This window comes from Heterocephalus glaber, unplaced genomic scaffold, assembly GCF_053883595.1.
Source record: "Heterocephalus glaber isolate CG9 unplaced genomic scaffold, H.glaber_assembly_v1.0 deba00001444, whole genome shotgun sequence".
Lineage (NCBI taxonomy): Eukaryota > Metazoa > Chordata > Mammalia > Rodentia > Bathyergidae > Heterocephalus > Heterocephalus glaber.
The window spans coordinates 23,129,107-23,148,866 of record NW_028258297.1 but is presented as its reverse complement, the minus strand read 5'-3'; the positions used below and the strand labels follow the sequence as shown (position 1 = coordinate 23,148,866).

The following is a 19,760-nucleotide window of genomic DNA, read 5'->3' as shown; positions in this document are numbered from 1 at the left end:
CTGTATCCATTTGGCATTCAAATGTCCATTGACTATTAGAGATGTATTAACGTGTCACCAGCTGTGAGAGCTGTAGTCTGATAACTCATACAGAATTATGAATTCCAGCTCCAAAACTTACTTAAATATCACTTAACCCCTCTGTGATTCAGTTTTCTGGAATTGACAATGTGACATTGGAATTGCTATGAGAATTAAGGAAAGCAGTGCTTAGAGCAGTTCCTAGAATATAATCCTCCTCACAAAAGTTACCAGTGTGGTAACGAGTTTTAAAGTAGGAGGAGCTTGGTACCAAAAAGTGAGGTCCATGGTTCTCAAAAGCAACTTTAGAGAAGAAAGAAAATCTTTTAATCAAAATGGCTGTAAAGAGAGAAACTATATTTTTAACATATATCCTTCAACAGAATTTGATTTGACAGGTGAAGTTGGGTTCTCCCAGGCAAGGCAGCAGAGGTGTATTCTGGGTTGAATGTAGCATTTTTTTCAGGCACTTTGTTGAATGCAAATATGAAAAAGAAGGAAATACCAAAACATGTTTATGGGGCTTTATGAGTGCTGGGTTCTCTACAACCACTTTAAAAAAAATTAAATGCAACACTTTGAGCATCATTTAGAGTAAAACTTTGCCATCCTCACATAGCTGAAAGGTCATGCTCTAAAGCGTCTCCTAATTAGGTATTGGATTGATAGATAATAAAAGTGTAGGTGGTGCTGGCAGTGCTATCATTTTCTGAGCTAAAGTATAGTTTACTTTGTGGTCTGGGGATTTAGCCCAGTGCCACTGCGCCTGCCTTGGCAAGCGCAAGGTCCTGAGTCCGAGCCCCAGTTCCACAAAAAAGAATAAATAAAAAGAATAGTTTATTTTGTAAGTTTCTTTCAGAATTTAGGACATAAAAATCATAAGGCACGTGCCCAAGCCAAAAGTGCAAAAGGATGTGATAAAATGATTCTGCCAACCACTGGCTAACTTTGACACCCTAAATCCAGTGGGATGCAGGTAAATTTATCAACCAATTCTCTGATGAAAAAAGAGGCCCTGATTTGTAGTGTTTGCTGATTTCCATGGTGTAAATCCTCCCACTATGGCTGTTTTTAAGCTATCAGCACAATGTCAACTAACTTTCACAGTCCGTATGAGCCAACTTTAGCGCACCACAGCAAACCCATTGTTACACATGATAAGGAGACATATTATAGCACTTATCAGTTCTAATGTGAGAAACCTTAGTGCTTTGGGCGCCTGGTCCAATACTTGTTTCTACAGCTAAATTTGAAGCCATGATTACTTGAAATCACATGGTTCTCAGTAATGTCCTTTGAATTTTGGCAAAATTTATCATCACAGTCATAATACATTTACACATAAGTACTATTCTAGACATACATATAGATACTAAGGTTTATTATCCCTCGCTCTGTGAGGTCAGTACTATTTCCATCTACAGATGAGGAAATGGAAACATTACAAAAGTACAGGATTTACTAGTAAGTGGAAGATAGGAAAAGCTGATTTTTGAAATAGTTTGTAGTTAGGGACATCTTTGTTACTTATGCTAAGAAAATATCAGTAGCTGTTTTTTTCTTTTGTTTTGTTTTTACCTAATTGCTGATTGGAATTAAATTCAAAAGCCAGTAGCCTGGCATGGTAGGGCACACCTGTAATCCCAGCACTCCAGTGGCCGAGGCAGGAGTATCACGAGTTCAAGTGCAGCCTGGACTATGTAGTGAAACTCTGTCTTTAAAAAAAATGGAAAAGGAATCACTTAGTAGCATGTTACCTTTGTGTCATAACAGCCTCCAGGACTTGGGTTAGCTGAGTTCAGGTCCTCACGGCAGCAGATGGTACTGCAGGGATCACCCTTACTGTACCGGTCCTCCTTATAATCTAGGAAACAGTGATGGGGAAAAAGAATGAGTATTGGCTATTGTGAAATTTACTTAGCTGCAGTAAGATTTTGGAGTCTGTTAACAGCCTAGAAGAGTACACCCCTATGGTCCTCATCAGCCTAGCTTGCTTCCAGCTCGTATTAGGGAGGAGCAGCTAACTAAATCCTCTACCCAAAGCCCAGCCTATTTCAAGAACCTTGCACAGTGAAGAGTGGATGGAAAAGAGCAGGTAAATCTGCATCATTTTTTCCAATAGTATCAATTTGACTTTAATACTATTTATTAAAAATAAAGCATTTATGAATTTTTGGTTTTATAAATTGCTTTTGTTCTTGGGAGAAAACTTGTGTGGGTGTTGGGTGGGTGGGATGAGGACTGCATGGGTTATTCTCTATGTTTTACATGTAATATTTTCATTTTAAAAATCTTTATAAAGAGATTCTGTAAAATATAAAGGAAGTTAATGTGTTGAGTATAAGGTATGTATTGCATTAATTGAACACTAAATATTTAATTCAAATAACTTCTATAATTCCCTCTAGTACAGAGATTAACTTACATGGATTCTTTATCCATGGGGAAGAAAAGGAATTTTGAACAATGGTTCTTGAGAAATGTGCTACGTACTGTTGTATCGCATGATATATTTCATGGATGCCATATCAGTCACTTTTCCTTGGTCACGCCGGAAGATTTTGGCTCGTGGAGCTAAATCATAAGAGTAATCCAAACCCAGCTTCTGAACTAATAGCTGGTAGCCACTCCAATTGTAGACTTTTTCATGGAAAGGAACATTATAGGAAGGCCAGTATCCTGATTTGGAATGGAAGAGAAGAAAGAGATTGACAAGGAAGAAAACCAATGATGGAGCAAAAGAAACTATTAGTAATTTAGTTTGAAAATTGTCATGTGTGTAGTCACAAAATAAAACCTCACAGGAAATGAAGAAATGTGAATCCCAGCAGCCAAACTGATAGTTTCCAGAATTGGTTTACCTCTAAATTTGTTTTTGTTAGAGGAAGAAAAGCATTGGAATTCTTTGGTTTTCACCCCAAATTCTTACAGCAATCTATAAACCACAAAATAACTTTATTCTCTGAAGAGCAAAAAGTATAGCACAAAATGACCTGGGGAGCTCATCTAAGTGGATTTACTTACTGAATTGTCAAAAGATGGTTCATAAAGGGTAGGACATTATATACCAACCACAGGATGGTAGAACACCATGTTGAGAACTAGAAAACCTAAATTCTAGGTTCAGGATCAATAATTAAGTTTTAAGGAGTTGAGCTTGTTTTGATTTTATTTTTTGTTGACAGGATAGATGGGAAGGGAGACGCCCTAATGTGAAGATATTGGGATGATCTTTAATGTTCTAGCAGATTTTTAACTGCAAACATCTGTAAAGGCTCTGCTTCATCTAAAGCTTCAGAGTTTGCCAAGCCCACAGTCACTAACCACAAAACATGTGACACAAATCTAGTAAAAGCAGCATTTTAGTTTTTTTGTTTGGCTTGGGTTTTTGTTGTCATTGTGTATGTTTGTCTGTGAAATAGGGTCTTAGGCTGGCCTTGAACTCAGGATGTAGCCCAGGCCGGCCTCAAACTCATAGCAGTCCTTTGCCTCAGGCGTCTGAGTGCTGGGCGTGTGCCACCATGCCTGGCTCAAAAGCAGCATTTTAGGAACACTAGATTGTACTGGTCTGAGTTATTGCTGACAGAAACACCAGTCAAAATAGTGTGTGCATCACTCAGGGAGTAAATTCCTACCTTTATATTTCATTGGGCCTTGATTGGCTTTTTATTGTTGTATGGGATCTCCTTAGTTAGGAAATTATTGGGACAAAGGGAATGACACACTTTCAACTTTTCTAATTCTGGAATATAGAGCCAGCATCAGGGAGTACTAAAACTGCATAGTGAACGTATTGAGGTTGTATCGACTTGGAAGTTAAACCACCTGGATTTGAAGCCTGATTCTGCCATCATTAGGTATGTGACTTTTAACAAATTATCCCTCTGTGCCTCAGTACCTTCATCTTTAAGGTACAGTAAGATGCCTTATAAGTTACATAATCATTACCTTCTAAGGATTGTTGTGAGCATTAAATGAGTTCAAACAGGTGGACTATTTATGATAGTGTCTAGTACTTGGTAAACATTAAATAAATATTAACTATTTGTATGAGAACAGCTCAAAAGAACAAAACAATGGCTGCTTTACATGTTATATTTTCATGATTTACAAAAGCATTTAAAATATAGCAACTTTTTAATCTCACAACACGATGATATGTAACCATTACAGTCCCTCCTTATAAGGAAGAAACAGGTTCATACAGTTCAAATGCCTTCCTTAGCTTCCAAAACTTGAAAAAGCACTTCGAATTAAAAACACCAGAGCTTCTATCACTATATGACAGATGCTTATAAATGCTAGGTGATCTTGGGTGACTTTAAAATGTCTACATAACATGACTTACTTATTTGGGCACATCACATGTATTGTTCTAAATCTTTCCTCCTAGTGAAATGGTAAGAGTAATATTTATCTGGTAGTACGTTATAAAGATCAAACAAGAAAACACAAGTAAAAGGCCCAATAGAGTCAAGAATATGGAAGATAGTGAATTTAACTTTGTTTTTCCCTCCTCTGGCAAAATATACAACAGTACACACACACACACACACAAGGTATCAGCTCTTTTTAGTCTGAGGGAAATTTCATTGGCTAGAAATGGGATTGCAAAGAACCTAAATCCACCATTCTATCAGCAACAGTCCAAAGGAGAAATTCTGCTTCTAGCAAGCATCTCTTAAGGACACTATTATTATTAGGCTCTTAGCTACTTATCTATCAGCTCATCTACTGCAATAGTCTCCTAATTATTCTCCTTTTTTCCCTCCCTTCACTCTACTTTCTCTTGTCAAAAATTCTCATTTTTTAAAGAACAAAAACTAACCTCCAGAACAAGGTTTATTATGTTGACACTTTTTCTCGCTACTACCTATCTCCGTTGATTTGTGACTCAGTCACTTTTCTGGTTGCTAAGATAAAATACCCAACACCCAAAGTTAAAGGAGGAAAAGTTTATTTTAGCTCATGGTATGTAGAGTTTCAGTCCATAGTTGGCTGGCTCCAAGGCAGGATGGCATGGCAGAGGGGCATTGCAAAGGAGAAACAGTTCATGGCAGACAGAAGACAGGCAAAGCAGCAAGCAAGTGACCATCAGCAAAAGACAAGACCACAGCTTTTTCTGACCCTTACATCTTACCCAGGCCATCTGCACTTAGGGCAGGTAGCACTCACACCCTTAATCCTAGCATTGCATAGTGAATCCATCCCAGCATCATCCTTGACCCCAGAAGCACAACCCCCAGATCCACCCCTACCTATGACTGCATGAAGTCTGAAAAGCCCCATCTATGACTACATGAAGCTTTGGGGGCCATCTAGACACAAGCTGTAACAGTGACCCTCCTATAAAACTGTAAAGATCCACTTTCCCAGATCCAAAAATCCCTGTGGACCAAAGAGTTTCAGAATTTAGGGATTTTTATATTTTAATAATAGCAATGGAGTGCATACATTATAATATAATATGTACTCTGGGGGGAATCATACCTTTTAATCAAAGATTGATATTTTGGGACCCTAATGTGTGAATTGTATTATTTAAGAGGGAAGAAATAAAAGGTCTGAATTCATATGGGGCCATTTTTTGGCAATTTTTGCTGATAAGTGAGCTTAGGTCATATTTTGTGACCAAGTGATTTAGAACTAAAACTTTTGGTTTTACAGTTTGGGATGTTTGTCTTTTGACAGGGTCTTGATAATTTGCTCAGACTGGCCTCAAATTTTCAATTCTCCTGCCTCAGCCTCCCAAATAGCTGGGATCACAGGCATGTGCCACTACACCCAGCTTACAGTTTTGGGTTTTCAAAATTGTAGCAGACATCCCTGTCCAGTACTAGTGGGCTGAGTGGCACCTGCTTCTTGCTTTCCATAATTTGATTGTATTATTTTCTATCAGGAGTCAGACCAAAGCCCTGTGTGACTCAATTGGGCGTGTCAGACGGCAGACTGGGCCCCTCCCCCAATGGCTGACACCCAGGCCTAAGCCCTGATCTGTGAGTGGCAGGTTACATGCAGCTGAGGTCAGTGTGACCCCCAGTTAAAATCCTTTTCCCCAAATTATGGCTTCTCACTGACCCAATGGGTTGCTTGCTAATTGCACCCAGTCCCAGTACCAGTTTGTTCTATCCAAGCAAGATAAACAGCGTCTCCTCCCTTACAGCCCTGCCTGGCACCATCATGCCAGGTGTTTGGCAGTGTTTCACAGATGCCTTCAAAGCACACCCTGCTCCCTATTCCTTCCCATGTTTGTATTCAATAAACACTGGATGTGCTTGTGGGCCTTTGTCTTTGCTGCCACCAGCAGCACAGATCAGCCCTGAGACCCAGCTTTTTCTCTAAGCTTGTTTCCTGTCTTTATTCTTTAATTAGCTTTGTGTTGTGGCTCACAGCAGACCAGGATTCCCTGCAGGGGTCTCGGGTAATGTCCCCCCCACCCCCATTCCCTACACAAAATGACAAGTGATTATGGACCTATGCCATGACTGTCCTATTTTACAGATGAAGAAAGTGAGACCTGGAGAGGTTGAATAATTTCCCTGAGTTTTTTAAGGAACTGAGATTCAAATCCAGACACTGTGATTCCAGGGCTTCATATGTCTGAGCTGTTCTCTCATTCTTCAAATCTACCCTTTCTGATCCATCCTATTAACTACCAAGTTCCTGGCATGCAGGGGTGTCCTTGCTTTTCTGAGCCAGAATAGCATTACATAAATATTTGTTGAATTAAACTTAAAGCTCTGACCAAGAACTCAGGAAAGAGGGCAATAGTAGAGACATGAGAAATTAGTGTTCCGATTTGCATATGGTCTTTAAAGCTGACCCTGGTAATTCTTTCCCAGAGTAACTAGCGATGGCACCTGTGCTTTTCTCTCCACTGTGCCCTCCCCATCATCTATTCACACATCATCTACCCCTCAGCATGCATGCTCACATGCTCATCACACTTCCAGACATGGCACGAAGAAGGTACCTTTTCGTAGAACATCAGTTTGTTCAGAATATTCTATATAAGTAGGAATTTGCTCCACAACATACAGTGTGCCTTTGTCAAGACTCTTTTTCAGTTTCACCTTCTTCAAGTCCAGAACCATGTATTGATTATTATAGGTGCCTGAAATATTGGGAGACACAAAAACAGCATGGATGTGGCTCTACAGGTTAACAATTCAAACATATGCACTTTCCTACAAGGGATTCCACAGGACGACTTACCAGAGTTGTATTTTGAAAAGATCTCTGCCCAATTCTTGCCACCATCTGCCATCATATTGGCCACACGAACTCTTTGCCAAGCCAAGAGGGACTCAGGCATCACCAGCTTCAGTAGGGTTTTATTATATACACTGTTTGTGGTCTGCAGCAATATCAAGCCACTGCTAAGAATATAAAAGTCATCCAGGGACTCCAGAAACCCTACAGGAAACACAAATACACAAATCATACATACACATGGAATACTGAGCCATCATTATTAGCACAGAGCTTCACATACACACTGCATTTTCCAAAGTATTAGTTATTATCTTCTTTGATTTGCAGTAGCATCTCCTAGCTTCAGGTCATTTGTGTGGTAGCTCCCCAACTGTTGCTTTTAGAGGTGGCAGCAACCTCCACCCTGGATCCAACACTGAAATTTTGACTTTATGATTTGGGATTAAAGAATATATCAAGTCAGGAATGTCCCAAGTTTCTAAAACAATAAACAGAAAGAGACCCTAGTATTTTGCAGAACTTTTTAATTAAGGAAGGTATGAGCAGGGTTTATTGTTGGACAGTTAAGAATATGGATAGCTTCACTTTCTTTTCTTTCTACTGGTCTCAGTTGGACAAATTTTTTATAAGTCTACATGGTTTTTATAAATGGGAACCATCTCCATGTAAAAGAGTGGACATCGTTTTAAAACTAGGACCTTTTTCCTGGACCAAATGTTGGAAGCAAAAGAGGAAAATCAGTGGAGACATAGTCTTCTGTTAGGCCTGTTTTGTGGCTTATGCTGGGATGAATGTGGAGGAGATACATCTATAACAAGAAAAGAGGATGTACTGTCATTAGTAAGTAACAGTAATGGACAAATAGTTATAGAAATGACAGGAAAGGCCCCTGGTGAGAGAGAAGGCGCCACAGTGATAAATTCCTCTGGCGCATCCTCTTTAGGAAAGAGGCCCAAGGGAGCCAGCCAGCCCTTTCCATCGTGTGAGGATAAAGCAGATGGTGCTGTCCATTGGAAAGGGTCTTCACCAAGCACACAATGGATGGGCACCTTGGGTCTTGGTCTTCACAGCCTCCATAACTGTGAGTGGTAAATATTTATTATTTATAAATTACCCAGTTTAAGGTGTTATATCAGAATAGACTGAAATAGTCCCATACCTCTACCATATAACACTTTGATCATTTTGCCATATCTGAATACTATCTAAACTGTTTAATATTTTTCTTTACTTTTTAATCAGAAAGTAAAAGTTGTATATATTTATCATATACAGCATAATATGTTAATATATACATTATGAATGGCTAAATCAAGCTCTGTAACATATGTATTACAGTTAACATAAGTCTCTTTTCAAACTTGAAATATTTAGCCTTGCCATATACATCAGTGTGTAAGGAACCATGAATTTAATGTTTTTATTTTCTCCCCAAATAAAACACATTGAAACAAATACATTTCTACTAATGTACAAAAATATTTGTTCATGAACCACCGAATCATCTCACTAGCACTATGCATGCTATTGTCCACCTACTCTACAGCTGGAATGGAAAGGGGTCACCTTGAGCTAAAAATTTTGGACCATGGATTGGGAATGAGAAGGCCTACACCCCTACACTGCTCTATAAAATTTGGCAATTCTCATTCTGCTTCTCTATTCCTACTTTCTTTCTCTGGTAACCTGGGATTAAGCCATGTCATTACGCTTTAGCAATCTAAGTTTAATTTCTGGAAATCTCTGAGTACGAAAGTTATGCGATGAGAGGAGTGTCCATCTAACTTCAAGAGCTTCTCTATAAGGATAATGTTAGGCTCTGCAGAGGTCTGTGTTAACTACAGACAGTTGTAATCTCCAGGTGGTACAAGGCTTGCTGGCATCTTTGAATGAAATTTTAATGAGTAACATCTCTGGGAAGTCACAGCCTGGACACAGGCTATACAGTTCGATGAAGTGTAGGACAGTTTTCAACAACCACTTATTTCTTGGGCTGGTGCTCTTTTGCAGTGCTCAAACTGTACAACCACATTTGGTAGCCTTGAGCAAGTTTTCTGGTAGAAAATCCCCTTAGGGTAGAACGCTGCACTTCTGGCACAGTAAATTTGCTCACTCCTTACTGTAGCAGCCTCTCTGGACACAAGAGGGCAGGCATTCGTTAGCATGTGAAAGTAAATGACTAACACTAATGTTTAAGGAGTAGACTCTCATTTTAGAGCAAGATTTTTTATTAGACTGGAGGATGGAAAAAATATAAGTTGTTCAGAGTTATGGAACAAAAAACACTAATTTGTCTGCAAAAACTACATTTGAGACTAATTCTACATTTTAGAGTTTAAGAAAATAAAGAAAAGGCCTACAAAGGGAACAAAGACCTGACATATTACCCTATAAGAGAAGCAGAAGTTCCTTAACTATGTAAAAGCATGTTCTTGCTTTCGTCTTCCCTTAGCAGCTTTGGAAGGCAAACTATTTGAGATCAGGAGAAAGTGAAGCACTCCAGTGTTTTATGAAGGCTGGCATGCAAATCATTTGTCATGGTAATCTTTTTTGCTGAATTTAACTGAAAACTAAAAGGTAATCCTTTTAGTTAATGAAGCACGTTTTAAAACTCATAAAAGTAAAGAGTAACCACTATCCCCAGATACCATTTAGACTTATTGCTTACTACAACCCAGAAAAGTCTACCCCAATCACTCTATTAAGTACATTTATAACATGCCCGTCAGCATACTATAGGCATCAGCACCTCCAAAGCACAGAGGTGCGGTTCAAACATACCCCTTCCTTCTAGAACAGTGGACTCAGTGTTGACCAAAGACATAAATAACTACAGCACCTCCCTCTGATCTTTGGTTTTATTTCCTGAGTTTTGGTTACCTGTGGTCAACTGTAGTCTGAAAACATTGAGAAATTCAAAGAATAAGCAATTAGTAATTTTACAATGGTGTATTGTTATAATTTTAAAATTTGTATTAGTTACTAGTATCCTACTGTGCCTAATTTATAAATTAAGCTTAGTTGCAGTTATATTTGATAATAAAAAACTGAATGCATGTAGGGTTCAGTACTATGTATTTCTTCGGCATCCACTGGGGTTTGGGAATGTCCCCTGCATGGATAAGGGAGGATTACTGCTCCGTTCAGGGTCTGTTTCAGGGTCGTGATTGTGAAGGTAGCTGTGCTGCTTCTCTTCATCTCTCCTCTCTCCATATTCTCTGCAACGTGACTCTGCAGCATTTACCATCGAAAAGGTTTTAGTTCCATGCCTCAAATCCAGGCTGCATTTGGAACTTGCTGCAGCTATAGAATCTGCCGGTTCTGAGTGGAGGCCTCAAGAGACCTGCACAGGTCTGCTTACTGCCTGGTAAAGCAAGCTCACTCTAGCCTGACTGCTAAGATGTAAACCATGTGAGGAAGGACCATTCACCTCAGCCAACCCCACAGTGCTAGAGAGTTTGTCCAGCAGTGCTGCCTTCCAACCCACAGAAAAACTAGATGCATGAATACACTCACTCTGAGGTCCAGCAAGAACCACTTAGCTGACCTGTGGTCTCAAAATGAAGAACAATCACACACTGCATTCAGCCTGTTTTGGGTGTGATTTTTTTTTATGGAGCCATACCTAACTGATACAGTGATAGTAATTAAATTATACAATACATTTTGCTTTGAATTGCCTTGCTGCCTTTTGATTTTACCAGAGATGGATGTGATATTTTGGAAACTCTTACTTTCTTAAAAAAAAAAAAGTGATGACTTTACATCATACTCAGCCTTTCTGCTCAACTTACTCCCTCTGCTGAGGATGGGCAGTATCAGTTCTCAGAACTGTAGAAAGCACCACCCTGCCCTCAGCTGTCTGATTTCTTTAAGCCGGTCTGACAGTCACCAAACACCACATAGTGGTTCCTAGCGAAGACTCTGTATCACAATTCCCTGAGGAGCTTTTTCCAACAGCTCATGCTGGGCACGCATCCTCACCTCCCTCTGCTCCCCCCCCCAACCCCATCTCCATCACAACCCCTGCTCTGAGGTCATGTCTGCAACCAGAAAATACCCTGCTTACTCCTAGCCACCCCAGCATACAAAGTCCTACAGCCCTTTATTTGGCCTGCTCCACAGTGGCCTTGGCCTTCCCACCTTACCTCATGGCAATTAACTGCTTCCCTGCCTGAAAAGGTCCTAACTGATAAAAATCCATTTCTGCTTCTCCTTCCAGTGATTATTCTTCAATCAAGTAAATAATTACTGAGCACATTTCTACCTAGTCCTGAGTAGAAATGTGGTCAATGAAGGATTTGGCTGCTGCATGTTCAAGCCCTTACTGTGAAGCCAAACTATCCCATAGTGTCCACATAAAGGAATTAGTAATTCTCTTTAAGGTTTCATATACAAGCAAAATGTAAATATAAAGAAGGTAAGGTTGTATTTAATCAAAATTTGGAATTATCATCTACATCAAAATGAAATGTGTTTTTAGTCAAAAGTAAATTATCTTAATTTAAATTATATGATGTATTTCCTTTTTCCCTTTCTATATGCCCCAAAGCAGGTGAGCTCCATTAGGGAAGGTACTTTTTCTCTCTTGTTAACTGGTGTTTATTCAACACCAAGTAAGGGTTTGATCCACAGCAAGGGTTCAATAAATAATTCTGAAATCTAAGGGAAAAAAGAAGACAACAGTAACTAATGTTCATTGTGCATCTCCTATGTATGAGATACCTTGCTTAGAAGAGCAGATGCTATCGTTTGATCTTCACAAGAAGTGCTTAAATGAGCTATTCAAATTATTTAAAGCCAATAAACGTTGTGTCAGGAAAAAGTACGATTCTGAACACATGCCTTTTCCACTTTGCACAAACCTGAAGGATGTGCTGGGAATAAATACATAGTCACGCAAATGGTGACATTGCTTATTCAACACACATAATGAGATGAGTACATTTGAAACAATTAAGAACAGTGAATCAAGAGGAGTTGCATGTTTAGAAAGGGTGGAGTTGGGAGAACCACCTTATAACCAGTTAATCAAAAACGTATGAAAAGTAAGGTTGAGATTTCTGTAAGAACAGAGGGGAGGAAGCACCTTGAGCTAGGTGGTGAAAGATGATTAAGACAGATGTGACCTGGCAGAAGGCATCAGTGTCCTGGTTTGGTGAAAGGGGAGGTTAAAAACAAAACAAAACAGAAGTACTTAAGAAAACAAAGATTAAAAGCTACAAAATTTATAATCCTTTGGAATACATGCCCTAGTTCTACTATTACTTCTTTTCTTTCCATGGTTCTAGTTTTTAAAAGTTTTTTTAAAGTAGACATGGATTTTGATCTGTACTCAACTTGTGGAATGTTTGATTATATTTCACACTTATGACCAATGCCTTTATGATCAAAGAGATAAAATTAAATTAACAAAAGTATAGCGCATTAAAGATGTTCACAACATACATTTATCAAATAAACAATGTATAACTTTCTGAACGAATCACATTCTGGACTAGGAAGATGTGACTGCATCTTCCTGGGGTTTTAGCTTTATTTTCTTTATCTTTTATTCTTTCAAGGACATGAACTTCAAATAAGAAAAGTCTGAACGAAGTTTTTGCTACACAGACCATAAGGGCTGCCACAATTGCAAAGAATGAACTCTGGACCCCATATGCTAGAATCATCCAGGGTGCCTCTTACAAATGCCCCAGCCTTCAAATAAGGATGGATTATTTGGATGGCACTGTGGGATCTGAATTTTTAGCAAGCACCACAGGAAAATTTGAGCAACGTTTAAGTTGAAGAGATGTATACATGTGTGGGAGAAGTGACAGGATACCTGGGAACAATACAAAGTAGGAACACACATCCTTGTGGAAACACACCAGTGCATTCCAGAGAGCTCCACTTACAGATAATTAAGCTTGAAGCTTCAGCCTCATCAAGATCATCACTACTGTAATCCTCACTTAAAAACACTGGATAGGTTCCAGTTTTTATTCCCACGCAAGAGTTGCCATCCACCTGGCATGCCAAGAGGTCCTTTGAGTTCATGGCTCTTTTAGCTTGAGCCATTTAACTTAAACTGAACCATCTCTAAAAAAATCAGTGAAAACTTATACTAAAATATATTGCATTTGAACACTGTCTTCATCCAGAGGTGTGTGACCTATTTAACTTCCCTGAACTTGTTGCTTTCTTTGAGAATGAAAAGAAAATATCCCCTTGTTAGGGTTTTGTGACAGTTAAATGGCAATAATACTTTCCAAGGGTACCAAGTGTTACAGAGGCAGACACATGGTAGAGTATTACAAACACAATTAGAGATTTTTGGTTTTTTCCTTTGTAAAAACTGGAGCAGAAATTTATAGTAATTTATTTAAAACTTGCATGTCACCTAATTCCTAAGAAAACAGCTTCTAGCCATGTCATTTATCATCAGACTGGCTATAAAGGATTAGATTTAAGATATAACTCCTATGCTGGACACATGGGTTTCCATTGGAAATGCCTCGTTAACAACTCTGAAACATTTTGGACTCTTGTTTTAAATCAAACATATAAAAGAGAGAGCAGTAGAACAGAATACAGTGAAGTCACAGTAGAAGCCATGATCTCTTAGGCAGTCCCCTCCCTTCTTCTTCCTTCATTTTTCTTTCCTCCTTGTAGTTCACATCACAGTGAGTCACCCACAATCTGTCTGCCTATCTCTTTCCAGTCTGTTTCTCTTCCCTGTTATGCTTTGATATGGTTTATTCCCTAGAGGTTCATACTCTAGAATGTAGTGGTGTGGAAAGGTAGGTGGTACCTAGTTGGAGGTGATTGGCTGATTGGATCATGATTACTCATGTGTACTCTTAATGCTGGTCTTGTGAAGTAGGCTAGATCTCCCAGGAATGGATTATTTCCTACAGAGAAAGTTGTTATACAAAAGCAAGCCCGGCTCCTTTGGTTTCTTGCTTCTTCTCGCACCATAGGACCTTTCTCCTACACATGCTCCTGCCATGTGATGCATCTACCATGAGGCCCTCCCCAGAACCCCATCTTGGTGCTGTGGTCTTGCAACTCCAGAGGCCTCTTTTCTTTATAGAGCACCTAGTCTTTTGTACTGTGTTTTGGTACTTTGTTATAGCAATACAGAGTATAGCATTACTCCTTTCCTTCGTTTTCTCCTTTCCTCCTTCCTTTCTTCCACAAATATTTAGTTAATAATTACAATGTGCAAGACTCTGTTCTTTTTTTTTTTTTTTTTTTGGTTCCGGGGATTGAACTTGGGTCCTTGTGCTTGCGAGGCAGGCGGCAGAACCACTGAGCTAAATCCCTGGCCCTAGAACTCTGTTGTTGCCTTGGGGACACAAGCAATAAAATATGAAACATGGACTCAGAAAAAATTATGTACAGGGCTCCTGGGAAGTTCAAAAGAGAGATAACTTAGCCTGGAGGTTAGCATTATCTTCCAAATGGAGGCCTTGTAATACTTTTTTATTAATATTGAAAGCACTAGAGAATATGTATCAACAGACAATAAAAATGCTCATACCAGGGCTAAATATTCCAGTAATGGCAGCATGGTGAAATTGAATGATTTCCCCCACAAATAATAATTATTTTTAAAACTATATAAAGTTATTAAAATAATTATTTGAAGGTACAAGAAAATGATCAAAATCAGGAAGAAACTAAACACTGCTACAGCCCTGATTGAGAATGAGTATGAAGCTTCCATGCTTTAGTATACTCCTCACCCTTTGTTACAATGGAACTGGGGTCCTCAATATTCAAATGTTGAAGTCCTAAGCCCTAGAGCCTTATAATGAGCCTATGTTTGGAGATCAGGTTTATTAAAGAGATAATTAAGGTGAGCTGAGGTCATATGAGTAAACCTTAATCCGTTAAGAATACTATGGATAAGAAGAGTTAAGAAGTACTAGGGAAGTGCCCACAGTTAAAAGGTCAGGTAAGGATACGTGAGAAGGATAAGTGAGACGAGGCCATCTGCAAGTCAAAGAGAGGTCTCAGGAGAAACCAAACCAACACTGATTTTGGACTCCAGTCTCTAGAACCATGAGAAAATTAGTTTCTGATGTTTAAGCTACCCAATCTGGGGCATTTAGTTATAGCAGTAGTAGCCGTCTACTACATTCATGCCCCACACCCAGCTCTGGCTGTGGGAAACTGCAGCCATACGAACTTGAGATGGGAGATGTTAAAGTTCAGAGTTGGAGAACAGCTGGGAATTTGAAGGGGATATCTGGCAGCAAGAGACCTACAGAAGATCAGAGACCAAAATCTAAATACAAACTCTGCCCAATTCCTTGGGTGACTGCTGACTATCCATGAGTGTGGGAGATTCCAGGGAACTTAGAATAAAAACAGAAAGAAGTAAGAGATGTTTTCTTTTAAGACAGAAGTTTTCCTGATGAGAAGTGTGTTTGTTGCAACTTTGACTGAGGGTGTTCCCAACTCATACATAGGTTCATACTGCTTGACCTGTCTGAGACTCAGAGCTGAAGGGGCAAATGGAAATTTAGGGTAAACTTCTGAATCAAGGAGATCATAGAGTTAGCTGTAAAATATGAATGTAAACTTTACCAAAAGTCCTTGGCTGACTGCTAATGTAGATAAAGGGGCAGTTTTCAGGAGGCTAAGTTGAAGGGACAACTGGAAGTAAACAACAACGGCCATAGACATTGGTTGCTGCTCATAGCAAGTCAGACATATTTTGAAGTTTGAGTACAAGTGAGGCAATTCCCTACTATTAAAATAAGAATTAAAAAATCCAGAATTATTTTAATGTCCAAATTTCAATTAAAAAATTACTAGACAGTGAAAGAAACAGGAAGACATTGATACAAGAACAGGTTGAGGTGAGCACATAAGGGAGAAGAAAACCAGGTAAGGCAAGATACACCCACTGACTGACTTTTACCCCAAGACCTCCCACTAACCCACCTCTGCACCTGCTCTTGTGGTTAAAAAGTTGTTGCTCCTGTGGTCAAAGAGCCAGATAACAAAATCACTGTACCCCAAGCAGGGAAGGTTCTCAGATATGGACAGACAGGCCTCAGGTAGACTGCAGGGATAATTAAGCCCTCATGCATAGGGACTGCATCTCATGAATCTAATTAAACACAATGGCATCAGGGAAGAAAACATGTTCAGAACTCCAAATTTTATACCAAAGAGAGCTATCCATCACTCCCTACAAGGCCCAAGACTGCCCCATAGTGGGAGGAGCAAAATGAGAAACTAGAAAATCACACCACCCTGAAAATCTTGGGGCGTGCCTTTTCTCTCACTGGCACTGGCACTAAGCCTCCCTTCCTGTGTACTTTTGCTTTCAATAAACTTCTGCTTTTGCAATCTAACTCAAGGGCTAGCTTCCGATTCTTTGTTGGTGATGCAAAGAACCTGGAAAAGAGGGCCTGACAGACCCCCTGGATGGCATAGCATGACCCAGAAAAATCACCAGAAACTGTCGCTGAGTAGGCCTATGCATTAGATTCATCCAACACAGGAAGACTTGAAACCATTTTAAAAAGGGGAAATATGGTTATTAAGAGTTACCAGAGAGAAAATCTCAACAGAGAAATGGACACTAAAGAAAGAACAAACTGGATATATTAGATCTGAAAATTATAAGAACTGAAATGAAAAATTCATTGTATAGTTCAAAAGGAAATTTGAGATGGTAGAAGGAAGAAAGGATCAGTAAATGTAAAGATATATCAATGGAAATCATATGATCTGAAGAGTAGAGAAAAAGAGACTAAAGAAAAATGAACAAAGCCTGAAAGACCTGTGAGAAAATATTTAGCATTTGACAGATAAATAATTGGAGTTCCAGAAGGAGAACACAGAGTACAGGGGATAGAAAAAGTTTAACTGCAGAAAAATCCTTGAATTTGATGAAAAATATTAATTTATGAATCTTATAAAATCAGCAACCCCCAAAGTAGAATATGGACAAAGAAAATAAAAGTTATCAATCATGAAGCTAAATACCTCATATATATGACAAATGTGTTATATATAAGACATATTTATTTTAGTTGGTTTAGAAGAAAATATATGTTTAAATAAAATTATAGCATTATATTGGTAGGTTTATAATCTCTATCTATCTAATGTATCTAAGTTTGACAACAATAGCACAAAGAATAGGGGGAACAGTAAATAGGACTATTACTATTGCAAGACTGTATTTTTAGTAGACATAATAATTAACCTTATGTAAGTTGTGATAAGTTAAAGGTGCATATTACAATCCCAACAGCAAGCAACAACAAAACCAAACAAAAAAATGTAGCTAGAAAGCCAATTGAAGCATTAAAAGATAGACTTTTTTTTAGACCACGTGTCTTTAACACAAAAGGCAGGAAAATGGAAAAAGGGAAACGAATTTTTTTTAAAAACTAGCATAATGGCAGACTTAAGATTGTCAAGTATGATGATGATGAAGAAGAAGAAGAAAAAGAAGAGGAAGAGGAAGAAGGAGGAGGAGGAGGGTAACATGTGGGAAGTGGAATTTTACAAGCCATTTCATTAGTGGTAAAGAGATAGACATAGTAATTTAATATTTCATATTAAATTGTGCATTTTGGAAGCAAGTAGCCATAGAACACACACACTAACACATTTTCAAGTAGGGTGGGACAGTGGAATTTATGTGAATATTAGGTAAAGCTGTGAGATCAAACTATCCCAAGATGTTACCAGGGAGGTCAAATCATCTTGCTTCTGATCCAATTGTTTTCCTGAGATGTGAACATATGTGCCATTGACAAACAGTGAACACAAGGATCAACTGTTTCCAGATGGGGTGGGGTCAGAAAACTGGAACTTGGGTCTTTCCATCTGGCATTTCCTGTGTGCTCCAGGAAGTTTTATGTAGGAATGGGAATGCTTTGTTAATCAATTGATTTGGAACAGTTTTGTGGGCAGTTTTCTGACCGCCAAAACAGAGGACTGCTTAACTGCTCTCTAATTACTTTGAGTTAAGACCAGAACTTTGCTCCACATCAAACATATCTCAGAGTTGACATGTGACTTTAATTTTAGCAACTTAAATTTGTGCATTTATGTCAGAATGTTTAGCTGACAAGTTTGAAGGGTCTCAAATTGTATAATTAGCTTTGAGAAATAAGCTTATTACAATTCTGTATTTTTTAAAGCTGCAATCAACATCAAAATTACCTTAGGTAACTTTTTTTTTGGCACCAGGGATGGAATACCTTAGGTAACTTTTGATAACTTACATCTGTGGAGAAAACTAATAGTGGTTTTTAAAAATAGCACCTTGCCTGAACAGACTTTAAAAATTAATATATTAAAAAATATGTTTGAAAACTTACTTCATTATTTTATTGCATCACTAAAGCACTTGACATTAAAAAAGACCACCTATTTGCTGTGTACAAGACGAAACACAAAAACAAATAAGTTGAAAGTAAATAGAGAAAGTACAAGAAGCAAACAGTAAGCATAATAACCCCGAAGTGGCTATGTTAATAAGTGGTAAATACCAGACAATATAGTTTTTAAAACAAAGAGTACTAAAGAAAAAGGATATTTCATTTTTAATGATAAAAGTTTCAATATTTTTTAAAGGAATATATGATACTTATACAAATGCAGAATGACAGCTTCAAAATGCATGAAGCAAAACTTTTAGAAATAAAATGAAAAGTAGACAATTATAGCAGGAGTGTAAACATTCTTATTTCAGGAGCTGATAGAACAAGTAGACAGGAAATCATTAAGGACATAGAATATTTATACCACACTATTAATGAACTTGACCTGACTGATATTTACAGAATATGATAACCACAAATTCATTCTATCTGCAAATGGAATATTCACTAAGATGAACCCATGCTGGGCCATAAAATGGGCCCTTAAAGTTAAAAATTTTGGAATTATATAGAGTATGCTCTCTCACCACAACGGAATGGATTAGAAAATGAAATTAAATTAGAAAACTGTCAGAAAGACATCTGAAAAACCTCCAATTTTTTGGAAATTAAATAATACCCTTCAAAATAAGCAATGTATCAAAGAAATAATGTGAAAAAATCAACAATATTCTAAGTTGAATGAAAATAAAACATTAAAATTTGTCAGATAAAGTTTATAACTTTGCTTGTTGAAATAGAAAGCTCAAATCAATTGTCTAAGCTTCCACCTTAAGCTAACAAGTGCAAATTAAATGCAAAGTAAATACAAGAAAGAAAATAATAATGATAAAAACGAAAATCAATGAAGAAAGAAAATGGAAAAATAATAGGAAACAAATCATTGGAACCAAAATCTCTTCTTGGTAAATACGAATAAAATTAATAGAGTTCTAGCTGGAATGATCAAGAAAAACGGATAGAGAGATCCCAGTGAGAAGACTGCATGGACCAGAGCTGTGGGGCACGCAGATCCCAGCTAGGGCCCTGCCCTGAAAAGACCTGCACAGGTGCACAAGCAACAGCCAGAGGCCACCCAGAGTCCACTGGTGAGTGTGCACAGATCCCAGTGAGAAGCCT

General features: G+C 38.3%; 1 protein-coding gene across 1 annotated transcript in view; it reads right to left on the bottom strand.

The window, feature by feature from the left end:
* The window catches only part of Plbd1 (phospholipase B domain containing 1), a 63,427-nt gene that overhangs the window by 3,646 nt on the left and 40,021 nt on the right, over positions 1 to 19,760 (bottom strand). Inside the window, exons 7-10 of the mRNA XM_004845836.4 lie at positions 7,237 to 7,437; positions 6,995 to 7,135; positions 2,515 to 2,700; positions 1,779 to 1,885 (exon numbers count right to left, since the gene is read on the bottom strand). Of these exons, the coding sequence (XP_004845893.1) occupies positions 1,779 to 1,885; positions 2,515 to 2,700; positions 6,995 to 7,135; positions 7,237 to 7,437 (635 nt within the window). The remainder of the gene's footprint in view (positions 1 to 1,778; positions 1,886 to 2,514; positions 2,701 to 6,994; positions 7,136 to 7,236; positions 7,438 to 19,760) is intronic.